This window comes from Anastrepha obliqua, chromosome 5 (assembly GCF_027943255.1).
Source record: "Anastrepha obliqua isolate idAnaObli1 chromosome 5, idAnaObli1_1.0, whole genome shotgun sequence".
NCBI classification, from domain to species: domain Eukaryota; kingdom Metazoa; phylum Arthropoda; class Insecta; order Diptera; family Tephritidae; genus Anastrepha; species Anastrepha obliqua.
Window position 1 is genome coordinate 55112057 of NC_072896.1, and position 19990 is coordinate 55132046.

The following is a 19990-nucleotide window of genomic DNA, read 5'->3' on the forward strand; positions in this document are numbered from 1 at the left end:
AAAAATGTATTTATGTACAAATTGTGTGGTTGAAAGCTGTTCATATATTATATTTTATAAACTCAGAATAAGCGGAAAAAACTAGGTTTTAATACACATTAACTTGTGTTACAATAAAAATTCAACTTAGTCGGTACAACTGTTTACAGTAGGGGTAGATTGTTTTAACATTCGTATATTTCAATATCCGTTAAAAAATTTGAGTCAATGTTGATATAAAAAGCAGGTTTCCTGCCTCCATTTCATATGCCACGGAAGAAACTAAAACTCCCAAACAGCCCGGGATCTCGGGATTGCCATCCGTAATAGGAATGTGCGCACTTTTAGTACGCGTGGAAACAAGTATAAACTTTTTCCAACTAACTCATCATTGATGCTCCTTCACAGCTTCAACAGTTCCACCTTTCATTGCACGGTGGGTAATTTTACCAAAAAAAACTGGCCAAAAGAGATTTTCGCGTAACTTATAATTTTATTATTTTTAATGATACAAACAAAATCGCGCACGATTTTTTAGATGCATAATGTGGGCTGAAAATCATTTCAATATGTTATTTTTTTTTTTAATTGCAAATCAATCAAAATTAAAAATCAAGACTTAAATGGCTGATACAAATTAGTAGGCGATTATTTTGAAAAAGTCTATCGCTTCAGCAAATAATTATTTCATGTTGCTGCAAGGAACTCAACATCCTCCTTCACCATCCAACAACACACACAAGTACCTCAGGTAGTTACAGATAAATTAAAAGAAAAATAGTGATGCCCATAATTGAAAACCGAAAATTCATGCCAAATCATCAATTCAACTTCAGAAAGGCACACGGTACCATCGAACAGGTGCACAGCCTCGTAAATAGTATTCACAAAGCTTTTGCACAAAAAAAAAGTATTGCACAGCCTCAACAACACCTGCCTTCTACCTTTTACTGGCTTCTTAATCCTCCCGACCTTCAATAATGTGTTTGAAGGTCACAATTGCATGATCTAAAGATGTGCTCTATTTCCTCCAGCTCCGCCGGCTTGGACGGTATCCATACTCGAGCTCCTGGTATGCTTCGAATTTCTTCCTTGCTGACTGCTACGAGTTTGGACCCCGGCCAAACCTCACCGACTTTGCTTACAGCCAACCTGTAGAGCTGAGCTGACCTATTGTCTTCACAAGCGATGAGTTTCGCTCTATCTTGGTACCATGCGTTATCGTGGCAGAGTGGAGAAGGTCCGCGGGTTTCCAAGAAACTTAACAAATTACATTTTAAAACATTCAATCTGCGTCAGCTCACCAGACACTGGTAGCAGAGCCCTACATCTGTTCGTCGCAATAAATATAGAATTCTATCTTCCCACTTATTTTTTATGACCAAGATTTTCGCTAGATCGATCACCGTGCCTTGTAGCCTTTTTGCTGTATTCTAAACTTGCATGTATTTATTTGAAAAGTCAACACTTCTGAATACTAAATGCAGCGACATTCATACTTCAGCTTTGCAGCCGTTACGCCACCATTTCACCAACCAAATATCCAAAAACGGAAAGAGGACAAATTTAAATAAAAGTTTATGGCGTTGACAATGAACTACTTTTGCAGACTTGTTAAAAATTGTTTGTCACTGTTGAACAATACACAAATACCCATACATTTCTACAAAAAATTTTTAACGAGTGAGAATTTTTTCTAAATTTTTTTTTTTTTTAATTTATTTTTTTTTTTACTTTCTGTCAGCTTTTCGCATTCAGTTTAGTAATCGTATTTACTATTTTTCCATCGTCATTGCGCATTGTGAACTTGAACTTTGAAAAACTAGTGACGCGCGACAAAAAAGTTTAAATATAAATATGTACATATATATGTATATGCATATGTAAATATATGAGAACTACGAATAGATAAACTAAATTTAATATTAATAGAAAAATTAAAGCCAATTGCTGACCTTAAAGATAATCTAGAATACTGACACAAAATAAAGGAAGCTTCTATGCTATCCTTTTTTCTAATTAATCTACATACACATATAAATTTGCTTGATGAATACGAGGTGCGTCTGATAAGTTCACGACCTGAGATATTTAATGAATACTTTATACATTTTTTTTTTTTTTCAATGTAATCCTCGTCAAGTGAAATAGACTTTCAGAATAGTTTATTCAAAGTGGCGCAAAATTTATCACTCTATCGAAAGATTTATTATTTTTGCAAATGGCTTCGATCATAATTGACACTGCTGAAGTAAATAATTACAGGTTACACACAGACAAGCAATGAAGCGTGTAAAGGTAAAAAAAAACGATTTTATCATTCAAAATAATTTTGGATGATTAATTTTGTGCCACCTTGCTTAATTGCGGCCGTCTGCCATTCACTGTCTTCCAAAGATCTTTGTTCTTTAAATATAAAAAAAGGAAAAGTTATTAGGTCCCAAGTCCAAACTGTAGGTTTGGTGGTCAAGCTCTATAAATTCCGAATCCACAGTTCGAGATTCATGCCAAGTATTTGCTGGGATCAAGAATATGTCATGGAAAACAATGACGGATTACAACTGGCGCCGTGATATTATGGAAAAACAAGATAGTTTTTTCGTAATGTAAATTGAGTTGTGCGGATGTTGTGGCTGGTAATTTGTACAAAAATAAAAATCAATAAAAATCACTCCATACAAAGGAGAAAACTCTCTAGGGATATGCAACTGCATTCAGCTTCTGCAGGTCCCATGGGAGGAAAAGAAGTAGCTGATCGAATGACCAAAAAAAGTTGTGGCTTCTAAATGGGACCTTATCCCTTTTTGGTGATGGGACAACACAGCAACGAAGGAAAGCTCATAAGAAGAGAACAAAGAACACGGAACTTACACTGGCTCTACTCTGTAGGTTTGAGCACTCAAACACCTCACTGGGAGCACTAAATCTTAAAAAGTTTCAAGAACTTATAAACCTCCCAAATAGCAAATTAAAAAAGTTTATAGAAAATCTCACGGGTCAGTGCAGACTACGAAGCCTTCTGCACACAGCTCGGGGTATGGCTCTGCGACTCGTTCACCAACATTATTGCTGCTCGAATGCGATGCCATTTCGAGAAGAAGAAAAAAAATGCACAAAATATATATCTATGTCACCTCATTATATGTTGACCTTACGAAAATGTTCGAAAATATTGCCATTCGGCCTATGAAACAGTTGCGAATACATTTGTAAAGAGAAATCGTGCAACTAATTTTTACAAGCCAGTTTTGTTTAGGTCTACAATACAACATTTGTTCCACCGTTTTTCGACAGAAAGCTGGAGTGGTAAGAGCTAATAGAAACAGATTTCAAATATTTTACAGTATACCTGGACATCAATGGGTATAACCTCAAAACAGCCTTACGGTTTCTTCATAATTTTATTCTCTGTCAAATATATCAACATTCATGTCGAATCCTCATCATTTGCGGGAAATTTAGATGTTCTTCTTTAATTTAAAGAAAACTACAACCTCAGCTCTGCGAATGCTCTTTAATACTTACGATAAGACTATAACACTGTGCTCGGATTTTTATTCATTTTTTTTTTTGTCAAAGGGTTGATTGGATAGAGTTCGGAGAACTGAACGAAAGATTGGATAGAGTTCGGAGACTGAAAGAAATCAAGGCGCAGGACCAGTTTCGATTGCAATTAATGCGTTTGAGCCGAGCATCGAAAAAAAAAATTGTCATTGTATCTAATTAGCGAGACACGGCAAAGTTAACCTCCTGTCACAAAAGATAGGACGACATATTTAGTCGCATTAAACGGAGAAGTCGTGCCTCTCCCGCCCTACTCTCTCTCTTGGGATTTTCAGTGGTTTCGATACATAGTAAGATCTGTGGCTGATATTTTCGCTCTTGTCAAGAAGTCAAAAAAATGGATCGTTTAATGAATCACCATGGAGTACGTACCCTACCCCAAAGACAGAAAAACGTAAAAACAATTGACGGAGTGTATTTCGCAGCGTAAATACGTAATCAATTTTTTTACAATAACACGTTGAGACAAAATAACGGGAGCAAAGTTGTACACCCACTCCTTTAAGAACATTTGCTTAATGCTTGGAAAGGTGATAATCGCTTGGTGACAGGTGTATACGGGGTATGCAATAGAACCTGCTATGCGAGCTTCTAGAGCTTCATGCTTGACCTTGTGTTGTTTTGATAGAAGACAACATCCTTTCCATTTACCAATTCTGCTTGCTTCTGATCGATCAGCCATTTCAACTTCCTAGACAGTTGTTAAAGTCTGCAATGTGCAATGGCAAGCCCCGTTTTCACAAAACACAATCGGCCATTTGGAGATAACTTGAAGTTGTAGCGATCATCATTTGTAGAACAAGATTGACATACACGCCGAAAATTGGAGGCAAAGCTTGAGCTAAGCACGTCAACTTGAAGTACGGATGGATCCATATATGTAGTACGTATAAGTAGTTTCGCCTTAAAAATTCCAAAAAAATATATTGGGTATATTTTTGGTTTATTCGAAAGATATTCTTTACAGGTAGTACCCAACAACAATGCTCGTTTTGCGGTAATAACCCTTTAGCTGACCATCTTTTAACCGATTGTTGCGCCTTAGAAAGTATCAGGAAGAAACACTACGAATCCAGCAAACCTACTGTTCTCCTGATTACTGCTTTAAATAATTTTTTAAAATATTGTAAATTAACTGTGATTTAATATGATTTGCTAATAATAGCACAGACTCTTTTATTCAACTATTGAGTTGTAAGCCCTGGCAGATAGTACTCGTTTTCGTATTAGTTTTAGTATTATATATTAATAATTTAATGAAAGATAAATTTTTGCGGTATATTTTTGGTTCATTCAAAAGATAAAGCATTATCATTGTTTTTGAAATGCGTTTTCATTCATATAGCTGCCTCGACTGCCTTCATAGCACCCCAACCTATTAAGCCAGTTTCCCAAAACTTCTGTGACCGTTTCTCGCTCTATCTCTCGAATGACGTGCTCAATATACGCTTTAAAGGCCTGAATCGTTAATGGATTGTTCACATAACACATGATGTGCAGAAAGCAAAAGTGTAACCAACAACAAACAGCGCATTTCAAGGAATCAAATAATTTGTTGACGTAATAAGGAATATCACAACGGTTTGTTTGCGATTGTGTTGGTAATTTACGAAGAAATCAATCGGTTTTTTTTTGCCATCTACCAGCGACTGTTTAGAAGAGTGTAAGAATACGTGTGATTTGAGCGAGCACAGTTGAATTGTCGAGGTCCCCTCGCCTCCCATAATTTTACTCCACATAGACAAATTTTGTAATCCCACATTCATGCGCATAACATGGGTACTTCATGACACCTTACAAACAAGTCGAATGACGTCAAATCACAGCTCCGAAGTGGTCAATCTACCGCTCCGAAATTCGCACTAAATTTGTCGCTCTCTCTGAGAATGCATAGGCTTCTTGGCGATCACGTGCGGGTTTTCCGATGCTCAGATGTGGATTGACTTTCTGTCAAAATTTCGAGCGAGAAAGAGCTGTCAGTGTCAAAATAACATATGAACAAAAAAGACTACATGGACCACCCTGTATATAGTAGTCTATTATTTTTAGTAGTGCTTACAGTTTTGCAATATTCGATTTTATTTTTAACTAGCTTATACCCGTGGGTTTCTATCAAAAAGTATGCAATGTAAATAAAACAACTTTAACTTTTTTAAGTCAGTTTAGGTATTATTTAAAACGATCGGATGTACGACATTTTTTGTTATATTATTTTGAATATAAATAAAAAGGTTTTTCGGTGCGACAACTCTGGAGCAGGCTACATATAATTGGCCATGGGTAAAACATGAGTTGGTTAGATTGACTCCTACTACAGCTAATGATTGTCCCTGAGCTTTACTTATGGACATGGCGAAAGCCAGTCTAATAGGAAATTGGAGGCGTTTAAAATTGAAAGGTTATCCGTCGGTATCATTGGAATTCTTGGTATGAAAACTTTGTGGTTTTCAAAATTTCCTGATAAAACCATAGCTTCTATAACATTCGGTAAAAGTTTCGTGATTATTAGCCTTGTGCCATTGCATAAACGTGGAGGATCCAAATTACGCAGCATAATTATCATGGCCCCCTTTTTAAGCATCAGTCGATGAGGAGGAATTCCTGATGGGTCCAAGGAGTTAAGAAACTCAACGGGATAATGAACAGCCTGGGATTCTTCGACGACTGTGTCAATGGAATGATAAGTTGTGACAGTTCCTGGTAGTATTTCTTGAATTTTGGAATTAATGACATTTACATCGTCATTCTTAGGTGCCAAAATTGCCCTTTCTCGAAGCCATCTCTAGTTTGTGTGATTGGCTGAAATATTTGGAAATACCCTTTCTATCAAAGCATTGGCTGATAACATAAGTTGACAAAAACCTGGAGGAAAAGAAATTAAATTTGGTGGTAAAGAAACTGGTATTTTTCCATTGCCTATTGTAAGTAGTTGTTCAGAAAAAACTTCTCCTCCCAAATGTGCTCTCATATTTGTAGAAAGAGTCAATTTTTGAACGTAGTCCCATAGGTATGACGATTTTAAGCAATCATTCACTTCATCTGCGGCGGTTCCTTTCGGAATAACTGGAAGAATTTGTCGAAAATCCCCTGCCATTAAGAGTAAGGCACCACCCATGGGTTGATCATTACCCCTCAAGTCTCTCAGAGATCGGTCTAAAGCTTCCAGCGACTTTTTATGGGCCATTGTGCACTCATCCCACACGATTAGCTTACAAGTCTTTAGAACCCTACCTTGACCTGAGTTTTTGCTTATATTGCACATCGGTGTGTCAGATATTTGCATAGACAGTGGTAACTTAAAAGCTGAGTGAGCTGTTCGTCCGCCACACAAAAGGGTAGCCGCTATTCCTGAAGAAGCAACTGCCACAGCGATTTCTTTCTTTTCTCTTACATCAGCCAATATCAAATTAAGCGGAAATGTTTTGCCGGTTCCTCCAGGTGCATCCAAAAAAATTAATCCTCCCTTATTTTCAATAATCATTCCTTGAATAGTTTCGTACGCGACTTTTTGATCCGTAACCTCTATCGTTGATAATATAAATTCGTTTCTATATCAAATGGTCTAACCCCCATTTTTCTCTAAGCTCAAATTTTTTCTAGGAGTACTAAATACTAACTTCATTAAACTTTTTACCAATTTTTGGTATTCTACCATAAATGCGTCCAGTAATATGCAGTATGAAAAATCCCATTTGTATAGGAGGTGTCACGCCCCATTTCTAGCTATCACCAGTTTTCATCTGCACCTGCAGGTATTAACCTTATATAATCTCTTACCAAATTTCAGTTGTCTAGCCCAAATACTTCCGGAGATATGGACAATGAAAAATTGCATTTATATGGGAGGTGCCAAGCCCCCTTTTTCGTTTTTCTCAGTTTTCTTGGGAGGTGCCATGCCCCCTTTTTCGTTATATGCAATTTTTCTGGATGTGGTAAGGATTAATGTCATATAACCCCTTACCAAATTCCAGTAGTCTAACGTAAATACTTCCAGAAATACGGATTGTTAAAAAATCCATTTGCATGGGAGGTGCCACGCCCCCTCTTTAGATATACGCAGTTTTTGTGAATGTGGTAAGGATTAATGTCATATAACCCCTTACCAAATTCCAGTAGTCTAACGTAAATACTTCCAGAAATACGGACTGTTAAAAATTCCAGTTGTATGGGAGGTGCCACACCCCCTTTTTCGTTATACGCAGTTTTTGTGGATGTGGTAAGGATTAATGTCATATAACCCCTTACCAAATTTCAGTGGCCTAACGTAAATACTTTCAGAAATACGGACTGTTAAAAACTCCATTTGTATGGGAGGTGCCACGCCCCCTATATTTATCAAAATATTTTTTAGCCTATGACCATCCCGGTAAGGTATCCAGTTCGTGTTTCAAATTTGGTTACGATCGGTTTATGCGTTTAGGACGCAATTATAGAATTTTATATATATAGATTTATTCCAGTCAAATTCAATAAAAATCTAAAACAATAAAAATAAATGTTACATATAAATTTACTATTTACAATACATATCTACATACATACGCACTTAGATAAACCATTATTTGTTCTAATATGTTAGTTACTACATACATTTTTGTTAATTTTACGCATTCATAATTTCCTGCTCCTCATTTTCCTCCCATCCAATTATCTTCGCTATGATACGTTCATGTAATGCCTCTCGCACATGTCGGGACCATACAAAGTCGCCGTGATTCCAAGCCGCATAAGGCATTTGATACAATTCCGCGCATTGTAGCTCCTTGCCAAGCCTACGTACACCTTTCGCTGGGCACATAAAATCCGTTTCGCTATAGTAGATCGTTACACAATTTTTAATAGAACTCAAATTGTAGATGGGCGGTGAAGGTTGACCATATCGACGTAGATTTGTAACCGCACTGCCGTAATCAAATTGCTGGAAGCCATCGGAGGGGTGCAATTGAATATAATGCAGCAGCTGTTTGTTCGAAGCACCCACGGGAACCGTGCCACACATGTCGGTCAGAATATGCTAGAGGGCATAAATAATATATTATGTAAACTGGCATACGAACAATGCACTCTAAATTCACACTCTCCTCACCTCATAATTCTCATCTGCATCCACATTACCTGCGATCAAGCCATATATTTTTATGTAGACCGACCTCAACCACCCACCGTCGTCACATAACGTCTTGCACAACCGCTGATGCGCACTCCAACGCCCAAAATGCAACATTTCAGCATAGCCCCACCAGTCCAATAAACTACCGAAATATTCCACTAGTTTGTAGCTCCAAGTGGTCAGCAGCGGTACGTAGATATCATTCATATATATGGTGGGCGCAGTAAATTGCAACGTTTTAAATTTCGACGCATACTCGGGACGTGTTGCCAAGAGCACCAACGCAACCATTCCGCCTTGTGAGTAACCCACATAGTGCAATGCTTCTTGCGCAGTTTGCGCGAGTATATAATCCACCGTATCGGCTAGATCATAGTAACCCATCTCATGCCAAGTGAAGTTCCAGAAGTGGTGTGTGTCGATGTTGGGATCTAAGCTGCTGTGTCTGCGCCCATAATGATTTCCGCGGTGGTTGCCCAGCCAAACATCATAGCCGGCATCGGCCAGTAGATAGGGCAGATCGGCGCTGGGGCCGCGCAACAGCCAAACATCGGAGGAGAGTGTAAAACCGTGCTGTAGTAGTACCACTTTGTTTCTTTCGATGGGTAGTGATTGAGCGGGGGCTGGTATGCGATAAATGTTAAGCAAGTATCCATCGCTGGTGTGGACTAAGTGTTCCTCCACTGGATAATTGTGGTGGGCTATATTTCTGGGCTGCGGAAAAGAAATATCTGTTTATATTTAATATTTTTTAACTATGATATGAAATACACAATACAAATAAATATTAATTTGGGGAAAAAGAAATCCATATTTTTGCCCAAAATTTGCAAATGGCAATGCGCAAATGGTTTAAAACAGTTTTATGGTCGAACCTTAGCTCTTCGGCGATGATACGACTACTGACATGCATCGACATTTTTTCACATCACTAACTTGTCCCTACTGCTCGAATTTTGTCACCAATTTCTGTATTGCGGTCCGACAAGGTGCTTCCGGATGACCCAAAAATGTGCGAGTTTTACGAACCAACTCTGCCAAATTTTCATCATTTCTATAGTGAGTTTTATAGTTTCAATGCGTTGTTTAAGCATGTATCGTTCCATTTTTATCAATGCCGTAGTTTCTACTTGTCAACTACCAAAAAATTACAGCTTCAAAAGTGACATCTACCGAAATAGCGGGCTATTCAAAATAACACCTGATATTGGAAAACCCTTTATTATCTTGAATCGTCACTCAGTTCTGCTTTCGCCATCAATCTCCACCTCGTTCTCACTCGATCGGCCACTGCATTATCGTGCCCTTTTGATTTAATTAAGAAAATTTCATCGTCATCCTCAACTGCATATACTCGTATCATTTTGCTGTTCGGTTCCTTTTTCTCGTTGTGTTCTTTTGCTCTTTTGCATCATTTAGTAAAACTCGCATGGAGTATTTGTTTAAATCGGCTCTAAAAGAATTTTTCCATATTAGTGAAGTAACTGAAAGTCATATAAAAATAACGCTCGCGTTACATGCGACTAAGCGATTCGTAACTTTGTGATAACCTTTCCTGTAACGTGCGGTAATGCGTGGTGCTGCAGCAAATCAATTTTATTGTCATGTGTAGATAATAAACTGCAGCACCAATTCAAGAAGAATTCCAATACGATATGATATGGTTTGATTAACTACTTTCTTGTTGGGCCAGCATATTGTGTTGCGGATGGTCACCATTCCACTCTGAGTATTGGTTGGTGATACGACGGCGTCAATACACGAGTGACTATCTGAGCACAGAATGCATTTTATTTTATTTAACTTGACGTTGATAACTGCTTCGAGCAGCGCAGCAGCTTTCGCCGTAAACACCGACAATATCGAGTGCGGCGAAGAGTTTTATGTACCTACTTCTTCATTGGAGTGCCTGCTTTGGAAAGTTTTGGTTTGACGTTGTTAATCAACCATTGCGGGTATGCTTATGTTGATGGTTGTCTGCAGGTCCTTTGTGAAATCCAGAGTGTGAAAGTGACAAAATGGGACGAAATGCGAATTTACCATTAGAAATGCGTATAATTGTTATTAAATTGTACTTGGAAAACAAGTATCTGCGCGAAATCGGCAAAACAATTGGCAAATCGCATTCTACGATGCAAAGTGTTAGTGGTAATTACGTTAATACTGGTAAATTGGAAGCTAATCACCACCAAGCCGGAAAGCGACAAATATTGACTCCACGAGAGGAACGCAACAAAGTAGCATCGCACAAAATCCAAAAATAACCTCCACGATACTATGCCGAAATATTCAAGAGTCTTTTCATAAAAAAGTAACAGAAAGAAGAGATTGGAGTTCGCTAAACGCTATATAAATGAGCCAGATTAATTTTGGGAAAACGTCATATTCAGTGATGAGTCGAAATTGAATGTTTCCGGATCAGATGGCCCTCCAAAAGTTTGGCGAAAAGAAAATGCAGAACTAAATGGAAAAATTTCATTCCTACCGTCAAGCATGGAGGAGGAAATGTAATGGTTTGGGGTTGCATATCTGCATCTGTAGTAGGAAAAATGTTTTTATTGATGATGAATTTGGAAGTTTTTGTTCCTTAAGTATTGAATAATTATGTTATTTTTTACGAATATATCCGAATTTGGTTCTTTTGTATAAATCGTGCTAAGTATCAGGTGTATCTGTTTATAACTGTGAGTGTACGAATAAATTGTGTGACCACTGTATATTTTTCGTATATTTGTTGTACAATTTTGGCAGAAGTTTGCGAGTTGTATCGGAAAGTAAAGGAATAGTATTCAAAAAGAAATTAAGAAATATGTGTAAGTATCTTTAACCACCCTCTCTAGACCACTGAAAATGTAGTTCTAAATAGTCAAGCATATGGTTCATTGCTGGAGTTGTCTCGGTCACTCAAAACTTCCCCAATAAATTCATTGCTTCATTCGAGAGTTGCCTAATGCAAATGATTTTATTGTTTTTAAAACTATTCTCCTTGGAAGTCGAGTCACTTCTGCATTCACTTGAATCAATTTTCAAAGCACTTTTGCCACTCAGCAGTGGATACCTCCAAAACGAGCTGTTTAAAGGTTTCAACAGCTTTTCCAGGCTTTGAAAACGTTGACTTCATATTTTATTTTTAATTTTCGGAAACAAAAATAAATCATTGGGTGCCAGATGAGGGATGAGGGCAGTAAGACGGATGACCTATTGATTGGATCTTTTGAGTGCTCAAAATCTCAAAGCTTGTGTGAGTTGTATGCAGATACGTAAGAGCTTGCCTTGCCTTGGGAAGGATGATTCTTGTTCGGCGGTTAGTTTTCCTTAACTCTCTGAAAACTTTTGTCAGACAAATCATTGTTTACCACTCTGAATTGACTATTTTAAGTTTCCTTAATAGTTAGGTTGCAATATGAGCTGTAACGGTGACGGCAACTTCTTTTTTTGGGCAATTGCCAAATTATGTGGTATTCAGCGAAAACAAATCTTCTTGACGTCGAAATGTTTATACAATATTGAGTGCAGGCTGATCCCACGAATATCCAAAGATGCCTCTATCTCATGCATAGCATCAATTGCTTGTTGCACAAAAACAGTTTTTGTACGACTTTCACGAAATTCATTCTACAGCCAAAAATTTCCACGAATTATTTGGGCGAGATAAATTTTTCAACTCACTGAAAAAAGAAAAAATAAAGCTCGTAAGTGAAAAAATAAGTTTATGCTAAAAAATACGATCAAAATATCGGATTACAGCTCATCACGCATAGTGTCACAAAGGCGCAAAATATAAAAGGAAACCCTCGTATGTAATTTAGTATAATAATATTGCAATAATTTGACACTTAGAAGGTTAGTCTTGATACAGGTAACCAAGAAGCTGTAAATTATGTGTCAGTTGTGCGCACCATTTACGGTATTGTTGGCTCCGTGTTTAGATTTTTTGGCTCCGAGTTTAGTTTGGCGTTTGCCCACACAAAACAGTTTATGAGTCACCTGTTCATTCAGAAAGCTTTACTTTGACAATTTGTTTGCAAATATACCTACATACTTTACATATGAAAAAACTTGTTACAAGTAAACCAGCCTGAGTACGAATAAGTGAAGCAGAGAATAAACAACAGACAGCTAGCTTTGTAAACAATTGAAATACGACGCCTCATTTGAAATTAGTATTCATAGATATTTATAAAATCCGTACGTGAATTACATATGTCAATATGATGAAATTTTTTATATTAGTGAGGCTCGTGCGATGAATTTGAAAAATCAGACAAATTCTGTGTGTTTATGTGTGGAATAGCGGAGGCAAAACGCTTTTTACTTCATTTGACCTTCGAGTTCACAGTGGACATTGAAGCCAAGACCTTAAAAGTGCTAGTCAGCCCATCTCGGTGGCTTTTTAGTAAACTAAGTTTTAAGTTGTTTAAGCCATAGGTGAGCGACGGCACTTTAACACCCAAGGATGATAGATTATAAGGTTGGAGTAACTTTGGTTGCCACGTTATCGGACATTCGAAAGGGAAATTCTACTCGCTCATTTCACATGTTCTTACGACCGTCCAATCAGTCGTTGTTCAGATTCACGTTCGTCGTTCATGATAGTGATGCCGTGTCGAAAGATATATGTTGGGGGGAAAAAGTGGCAATTTTGCAGTTTAATCCCACTCTCTCTGTTGCTTAGTTTTGGATACAAATACGCGCTAAAATGCCCTTCGTAAAGTCTATACTGCTTATCAAGGTGACATTTCACACTAATAAACTCGTTTGCTGGTTTTTGTTTGTTCCATTCACTAGTCAGTTACAGGGTGTTAATAATGGAAGTCAGTGAAGAGAAAATTTTACAGTTTTTTTTGATAAAGGCGAAAATGCAAGCCAGGCCGCTGAAATTGTGAACGGTGTTTATAACAGGAAATTACGTGCAATTTTGGTTTCGTCGATTCTATTCAGGCATTTTTGATGTTTACAGAAAATGTCGATAATACCGAATAATACAGAAATAATCGAAGTTGACCGGCGTGTAGAATACAGACTCTTGGGTTGTTGAGACAGGCGTATTGCTCACAATTATTCAATATTTGAATGAAATGATTTTTTTTTGACGTTTAATGTGGTCTGTAAAAGGCAGGGTTGCTATGTTATAGAGATTTGAAATTATTATAGAAAATGCTGTGATTCTTGCAATAATTTATTAACTTGTTGAGAGATATTTTACTTTTCATTGATGTTTCCTTATTATTTAGGTGGCGCAAATTTAGTAATCCATTTTTGTTTTTGTTTTTTGTTTTTGTTTTTTGTTTTTTAAATTACTTTTTTTTTAATAAAAAAAATGTATTTGAGTGATGAAAATCTTTATCTTGACCTTTATAGCCTAGACAGACGGCGTTGTTAATCGGGATTACCAGTTCAATTGATTCTGATTAAAATTGTAGTGTGACAGACGGGATTGTTACGCGGATTAGTGAACAGCTGATTTGCTTATTAGACAGTTTTGTCAGTAAAAGATGAACCACGGCTTGAATACGGGTTTTAGCTGCCCTAATACTAAGAAATTATTATTAGTTAAAGAAATATCTTAAATTTCAATTTGTTAAATAAAATATCGAAATATCAAAACAATTAATGTATTTTCTCACATGTTCGTACAAACTAGCATTGCATCCAGTCTTTCTTGTTCTTCTCTTTAAAGATGTCATTATTTTTCATTCCCAATAGATGTTAACTGTCATTTTTCGGCAATGTTGCCGTCGAAGTTTACACTAATCCGCTTAAATTATGAGAATTAAGTATCATTTTAAGTCATCATCTATATGTGTGTGCATCAAGGGGGCGATGCGTACTTTCCCTCAGCAGCGCTGGAGGGGATGCTTGAACTGTCACCGCTTTATACATTTGTTCAGCAATCAGCCAAGCGTAACCTGCTGACTATTACCAGCGAAGGCTTCGGGAGAGGAAAAATGATATCATCCAAAAACATGAAAGGTTGCAGCTCCCACTTATCAAGCTACCCAGAAATGATATCTCTAAAGTCATCAAATACGAAAAGAAGTTCCGAATTGGACTGAACAATAAGTTAAACTGGAGTATACCTGCATTTGAAAAGAAACTCCAGGGCTGTACTCTGCACTGGAACACAGATGGCCCGGAAAAATCTACTGCCCCAACATAACCGCTCTCTGCCGATGGGTAGTTTTCGGAGCATCTTCCAAGCGGAGATGTATGCCATGTGTCTATGTACTGAGATAAACTTGGGCAGAAATTTCCGCAATGAGCAAATCGCCATTCTGAGCGACAGTCAGGCGGCACTCATGGCTCTACCATCCTGTATTGCGAAACTTAATCTACTAGGAACACACAATCACATCCGGCTAACTTGAATCCCAGGACACAGGGGATAACTGGCAATGAAATAGCGGACGCACTGGCGAGAGAGGCTGCGGCCCGGCTTTAATACAATCCAAGCCCTTCCTTGCTATGGGACAACACACTATCAAGGAGAAGCTTAGGAGCGAATAGCTAGGGCTGAGAGAGAAACTATGGGGCTACGCCAAGCAAAATCCCTACCGGGAGGGTACAACCAATAGAGGTTTAAGAAACTCATAACCCTCGCCAAGAATAAATTGAAAATGATCACGATCTCCCAGGCCACTCCAGACTGCGAAGTCGTCTGCTAATGATCGAGATTTGGTCCATGGACTCCTGTCGTTTCTGCAACCAGTCTCAGGAGGTTCCAATGCACCTTCTCCTGGAATGCAGCGCTAAAACATGGAGTAGATTGAGACATCTTGGCCAACTGCAGCCAAAAAAAAGGCACATACGCTCAATCCAACCCAGCTCTATCCTGAGTTTAATAAGGAAACTCGGTCTGGATGAGGTACTGTAATGAGTAGAGAGCACAAAAGACCATTAGGTCGAAGTGAATACCTCATAAAACATCTTAGTCATCATTATTGTCAATCCGCATTAGTTGCACTTAATTGCTGAGACAATCCCAAATTAAGTCTTACCGACTTTTCAGTCCTACTCAAAGTGCAGAAAGTGAGACGTAGTTGTACGCTGCTTCAGTTTGCGCGGTCCCTCAAGCCGCCGCGCGACCGATCAGCCGATGGCAGCAATGCCACCGTCGAGCGCATCAAGTTACAAAACAGTCAATATCTCGGGAATGGAGTAAAAGTACAAAATTCTAATTTCAGATTATTGAAGGTAAACGTTTTCCGCACAATTATTCGTAAGTCCGATTGTTTAACAGCGTGAAGAAAACATGAAAAAATGCAACTGATTACAAAAAGTTATTATTTATTTATCTATTTGTCACAATAAAAAGAGTTATTAACACTTAAAAAATAGTACAGACAATACTTGACTGGTATGCAAAATTTCACGTCATTATCTATTGTAGTTTTGGAGTAATTAATTTTTCAATTTAATTTTGCTTAAAACTTTGATTGTTAATAACAATTGCTAAAATTGGAATTTGCGCGAAATATTTATAGAACAGCGTTAACATGACTTTGACTACACAACGAGACATCTTGCGCTCAAATCCGTGACTTAGTGAAATTTTCGAGGATCACTTGACATGGCTTTACTTATTACAATTTTTTTTTGTTCTTGTTTTATTTCCCACTTTACCGTTAAATGGCTATTACTCGGCGACACAAGCGTGTTTAACACTACAATAAATATCACAGGAAGATAGATTTTCCCAATTGCAGGCGTACATCCACACATTTCTTAATTACTAAGTTTGTTTCTGTTGAATAACAACATGTAAAAAATATTTTATTAAAATTCTATAACTTTCTAATCGCGCGTATGAGCTTCACTTTCACGCGCTGCTTCAATTTACGTACTAAACTGTAAAAAAATCATATGGTCAATAGAATGCATGAATCTTATCACTAAGCCCCGCAGCACAACAATGCGAAGGCGAAGCAGGCTTATGGTACACAAATAAAATATTCATTTACTTATATTCGCATGCGATTTACTTTTTTCTTAAATGAAATGAAGTCAAAAGTTCAAGCAATTAACTGTCTAATATAACTTTAAAAAGCACTTTTTTTTCGTTAGGGATAGCAAAGTTCCATAATTTTCAGGGTAGAAAATTTTAGAGGCTTTAGCTCATTTGATATTGTCTACGGCTTTACATACTTAGTAAATATTTCGGCTTCACTCTCCCTCGATTTAATATTTAATTACTTCGAATTTAACATCACTTGTCAGACTGCTAAACTTATCCACACACTTATTCGCACTCAGCTTATTAAATTGTCTTATTTAATTTTTATAACTTGTTTCTAACTACTCGAACTTGTTAGCCTTTTCGTGCATCAGCTGTTGTGGTGTCTCTGCCCACTAAGTACAGTAGATTCTGTTTTTATGCGTTTTTTTTATGCGGTATTGAAATAGTGCGGTTTTTTTTTAAATTTAAAAATGCATGTCGACCTATCGGGAATTGTACATATAAACAAGATTCTAAACCAGCTAAGCAAAAACTCATCACAGATTATATCAAAAATGCTTACCCTACAAGTATGGAACCGCCTGCATCACCATCCAGATCAGACGTGTACATTTCCTCAAGTGACGGAAGTGATTTTACGCCAAATCCTAAACGAATGCGCAACATGCGGGTATTTCTGACTCTATTTCTGACGATGTAAATTTATTTTTCGATTCTGCCGTTTCTTAAATAAAGATATAATTTTCAAAAATACAATTTTTTGTTTATGCGATTTTATTTAATTATTTCACATTCATGCGGTCTATGGAACGTATCTATAGTTATAATATGGGACTAGTACTCTTACGGCGGCCGCCGTAGCCGGATGGGTTGGTGCGTGATCACCATTCGGAATTCACTGAGAGGTCGTTGGTTCGAATCTCGGTGAAAGCAAAATTAATAAAAACATTTTTCTAATAGCGGTCGCCCCTCGGCAGGCAATGGCAAACCTCCGAGTGTATTTCTGCCATGAAAAAGCTCCTCATAAAAATATCTGCCGTTCGGAGTCGGCTTGAAACTGTAGGTCCCTCCATTTGTGGAACAACATCAAGACGCACACCACAAATAGGAGGAGGAGCTCGGCCAAACACCTAACAGAAGTGTACGCGCCAATTATTTATTTTTTTTATTTTAGTACTCTTTTTTTATTCGATTTTATTACATTATTTCAGATTTATGCGGTTCTTAGCACTTTTTAAACGTATCTATAGTTTTACTATAGAACTGGTAGCTTTTTTATGCTGTTTTGTTTTTATGCAGTTTCTTGCGGAACGTATATACCGCATGAAAACAGAATCTACTGTATTACCTATTACGGGTGTATTTAAGTATGTTCACGTAAACAAACAGTGGCGTACGTAAAAATTCGTACGGTTATAAATTTATATATTTTCAAGGGGATTTTTTGTTATGTTAATAATATAAAAGGTAGAGATTATATTGAACGTTAAGATATGCAGAACTAAATTCAGTAAGATATATATAATCTAAATTAAATGTCTTGCTTAGATTCATGATTAGATTCAATTAACTCTTGAAACTCAAATTAGAAAATTAAATGAATATTGACTTTTAAATATGTAAATATAAAAGCTTAAGATTATAATAAAAAAAGTACTTTTTAGGTAGTTAAATTCATATTTTTTATTTATATGCGTATATAATGGGTGTTTTTTTAAGAGCTTGAGAACTGAGAATGATTTTTTTTATTATAATCTGGTAGATAATTTCATGGCATTTATTTCTTGAATATTTTTTTTTATTCATTGATAAATTATACATTTAGATGGCATTCTCAATTGAAAATAAACAAAATATTGCGTTGGCAACTAAGCAATTGCGGATTTCACTCATAGATAGTTTCAGCTCAGTTTTTAGCTTTGCAGACGTAGTGCAAATGTAAAACATATTTTGTTATTTGATAGCTGTTATTTATTGTTATTTATTATAGCCGTCAATCAGTAAAAAAGTTGTTTGATCGATTGCGTAGTTTTCCTTTGGCGTTCGTAGAAAACTGGAAATTCAAAAGGAACATTTTCGTCATATTTTTCTTTTTTATTTCCGCAGTCATATGCTGTTTATTGTGTCAAAATTGGTTTGCAAAATTTCGTTCTAGTGATTTTTCACTCAAAGTTGAAAAACGCTCTGGTCGTTCAGTTGAAGCAGATGGCGCCCTAATCAAAGCAATAATCGATTCGGATCGTCACAGTACAACACCTGAGATTGCAGAGAAGCTTCATGGATTGAAAATCACTTAAAACAACTTGGCTATGTTCAAAAGCTCGTTATATCGGTTCCTCACGAACTGAAAAAAAAAACGCATTTAACTTGACGCATTAAAAGCTGCGATTTGCTAAAGAAACGTAATAAAAATGATCCACTTTCAAAACGACTGATAACTGGCGACTGAAAAATGTGTTGTTTACAAAAATATCAAGCGGAAAAGATCGTGAAGCAGTCCGGGTGAACCAATTCAAACAACATCAAAAGCTGATATTCCTCAAAAGAAGGTTTTGTTATCAATTTGGTTTGATTACAAAGGAATTGTCTACTTCTTACCACGCAACCGAACGATCAATTCTGATGTCTACATTGTGCAACTAACGAAATTAAACAATGCAGCGGAAGAAAAGCGGCCCGAATTGACAAATCGAAAAAGTATTGTATTCCATCATGGCAATGCAAGGCCACACACATCTTTGGCCACTCGGCAAAAATTATGGGAGCTTGGTTGGGATGTTTTGCCACATCCGCCATATAGTAATGACCTTGCAGCATGTGATTACTTTTTGTTTCGATCTTTACAAAACTCCTTGAATGGTAAAAATTTCAATAATGATGATGATGTCAAATCGTACCTGCCTGATTCAGTTTTTTGCTAATAAAAACCAGTTTTTACCAAGTTTTATGAACGTGTGATCATGATGCTGCCTGAAAGATGGCAAATGATCATTGATCAAAATGGACACTACATTACAGAATAAAGTTATTTAGTTCCATGAAAAAATTGTCTTTGATTTTCTAAAAAAAAATCTCCATATTCTTAATTGGCAACCCCATATATAAGAAAAACATCATAATGCATATTATATTGTTCCTAGTCGGAACATAGGGCGGAAACAAATGTTCCCCAACGAATTCTGTCATCCGCTATGTGTCTGATTTGGTTTCAGATGGTGGTTGAAGGGATCTCGGGGGAGATTGTGCGCATCCAAGTTTGACGTGGGCGACCTCTGCGTCGATTTCCTTGCGAATTCCATTGAAATGCCATTTTGGCAAACTTTTTAATATCTTCTCTGCGGAGATTATGTCCACACAAATTCCATTTTCGCCTTTTTATT

The 19990-nt window shown here is 37.0% G+C and overlaps 1 protein-coding gene across 1 annotated transcript; it reads right to left on the reverse strand.

Moving 5' to 3' along the window:
- Window positions 1-8003: 8003 nt before the first annotated feature.
- LOC129249018 (lipase 3-like) lies at window positions 8004-16483 on the reverse strand. Its single transcript, XM_054888631.1, has 3 exons — window positions 16277-16483; window positions 8630-9367; window positions 8004-8557 (listed from the first exon to the last, which is right to left on the reverse strand). The coding sequence occupies exons 1-3, from the start codon at window positions 16373-16375 to the stop codon at window positions 8147-8149; spliced, it is 1248 nt and encodes a 415-aa protein (XP_054744606.1). The 5' UTR covers window positions 16376-16483; the 3' UTR covers window positions 8004-8146.
- Between the last annotated feature and the right edge of the window lie 3507 nt (window positions 16484-19990).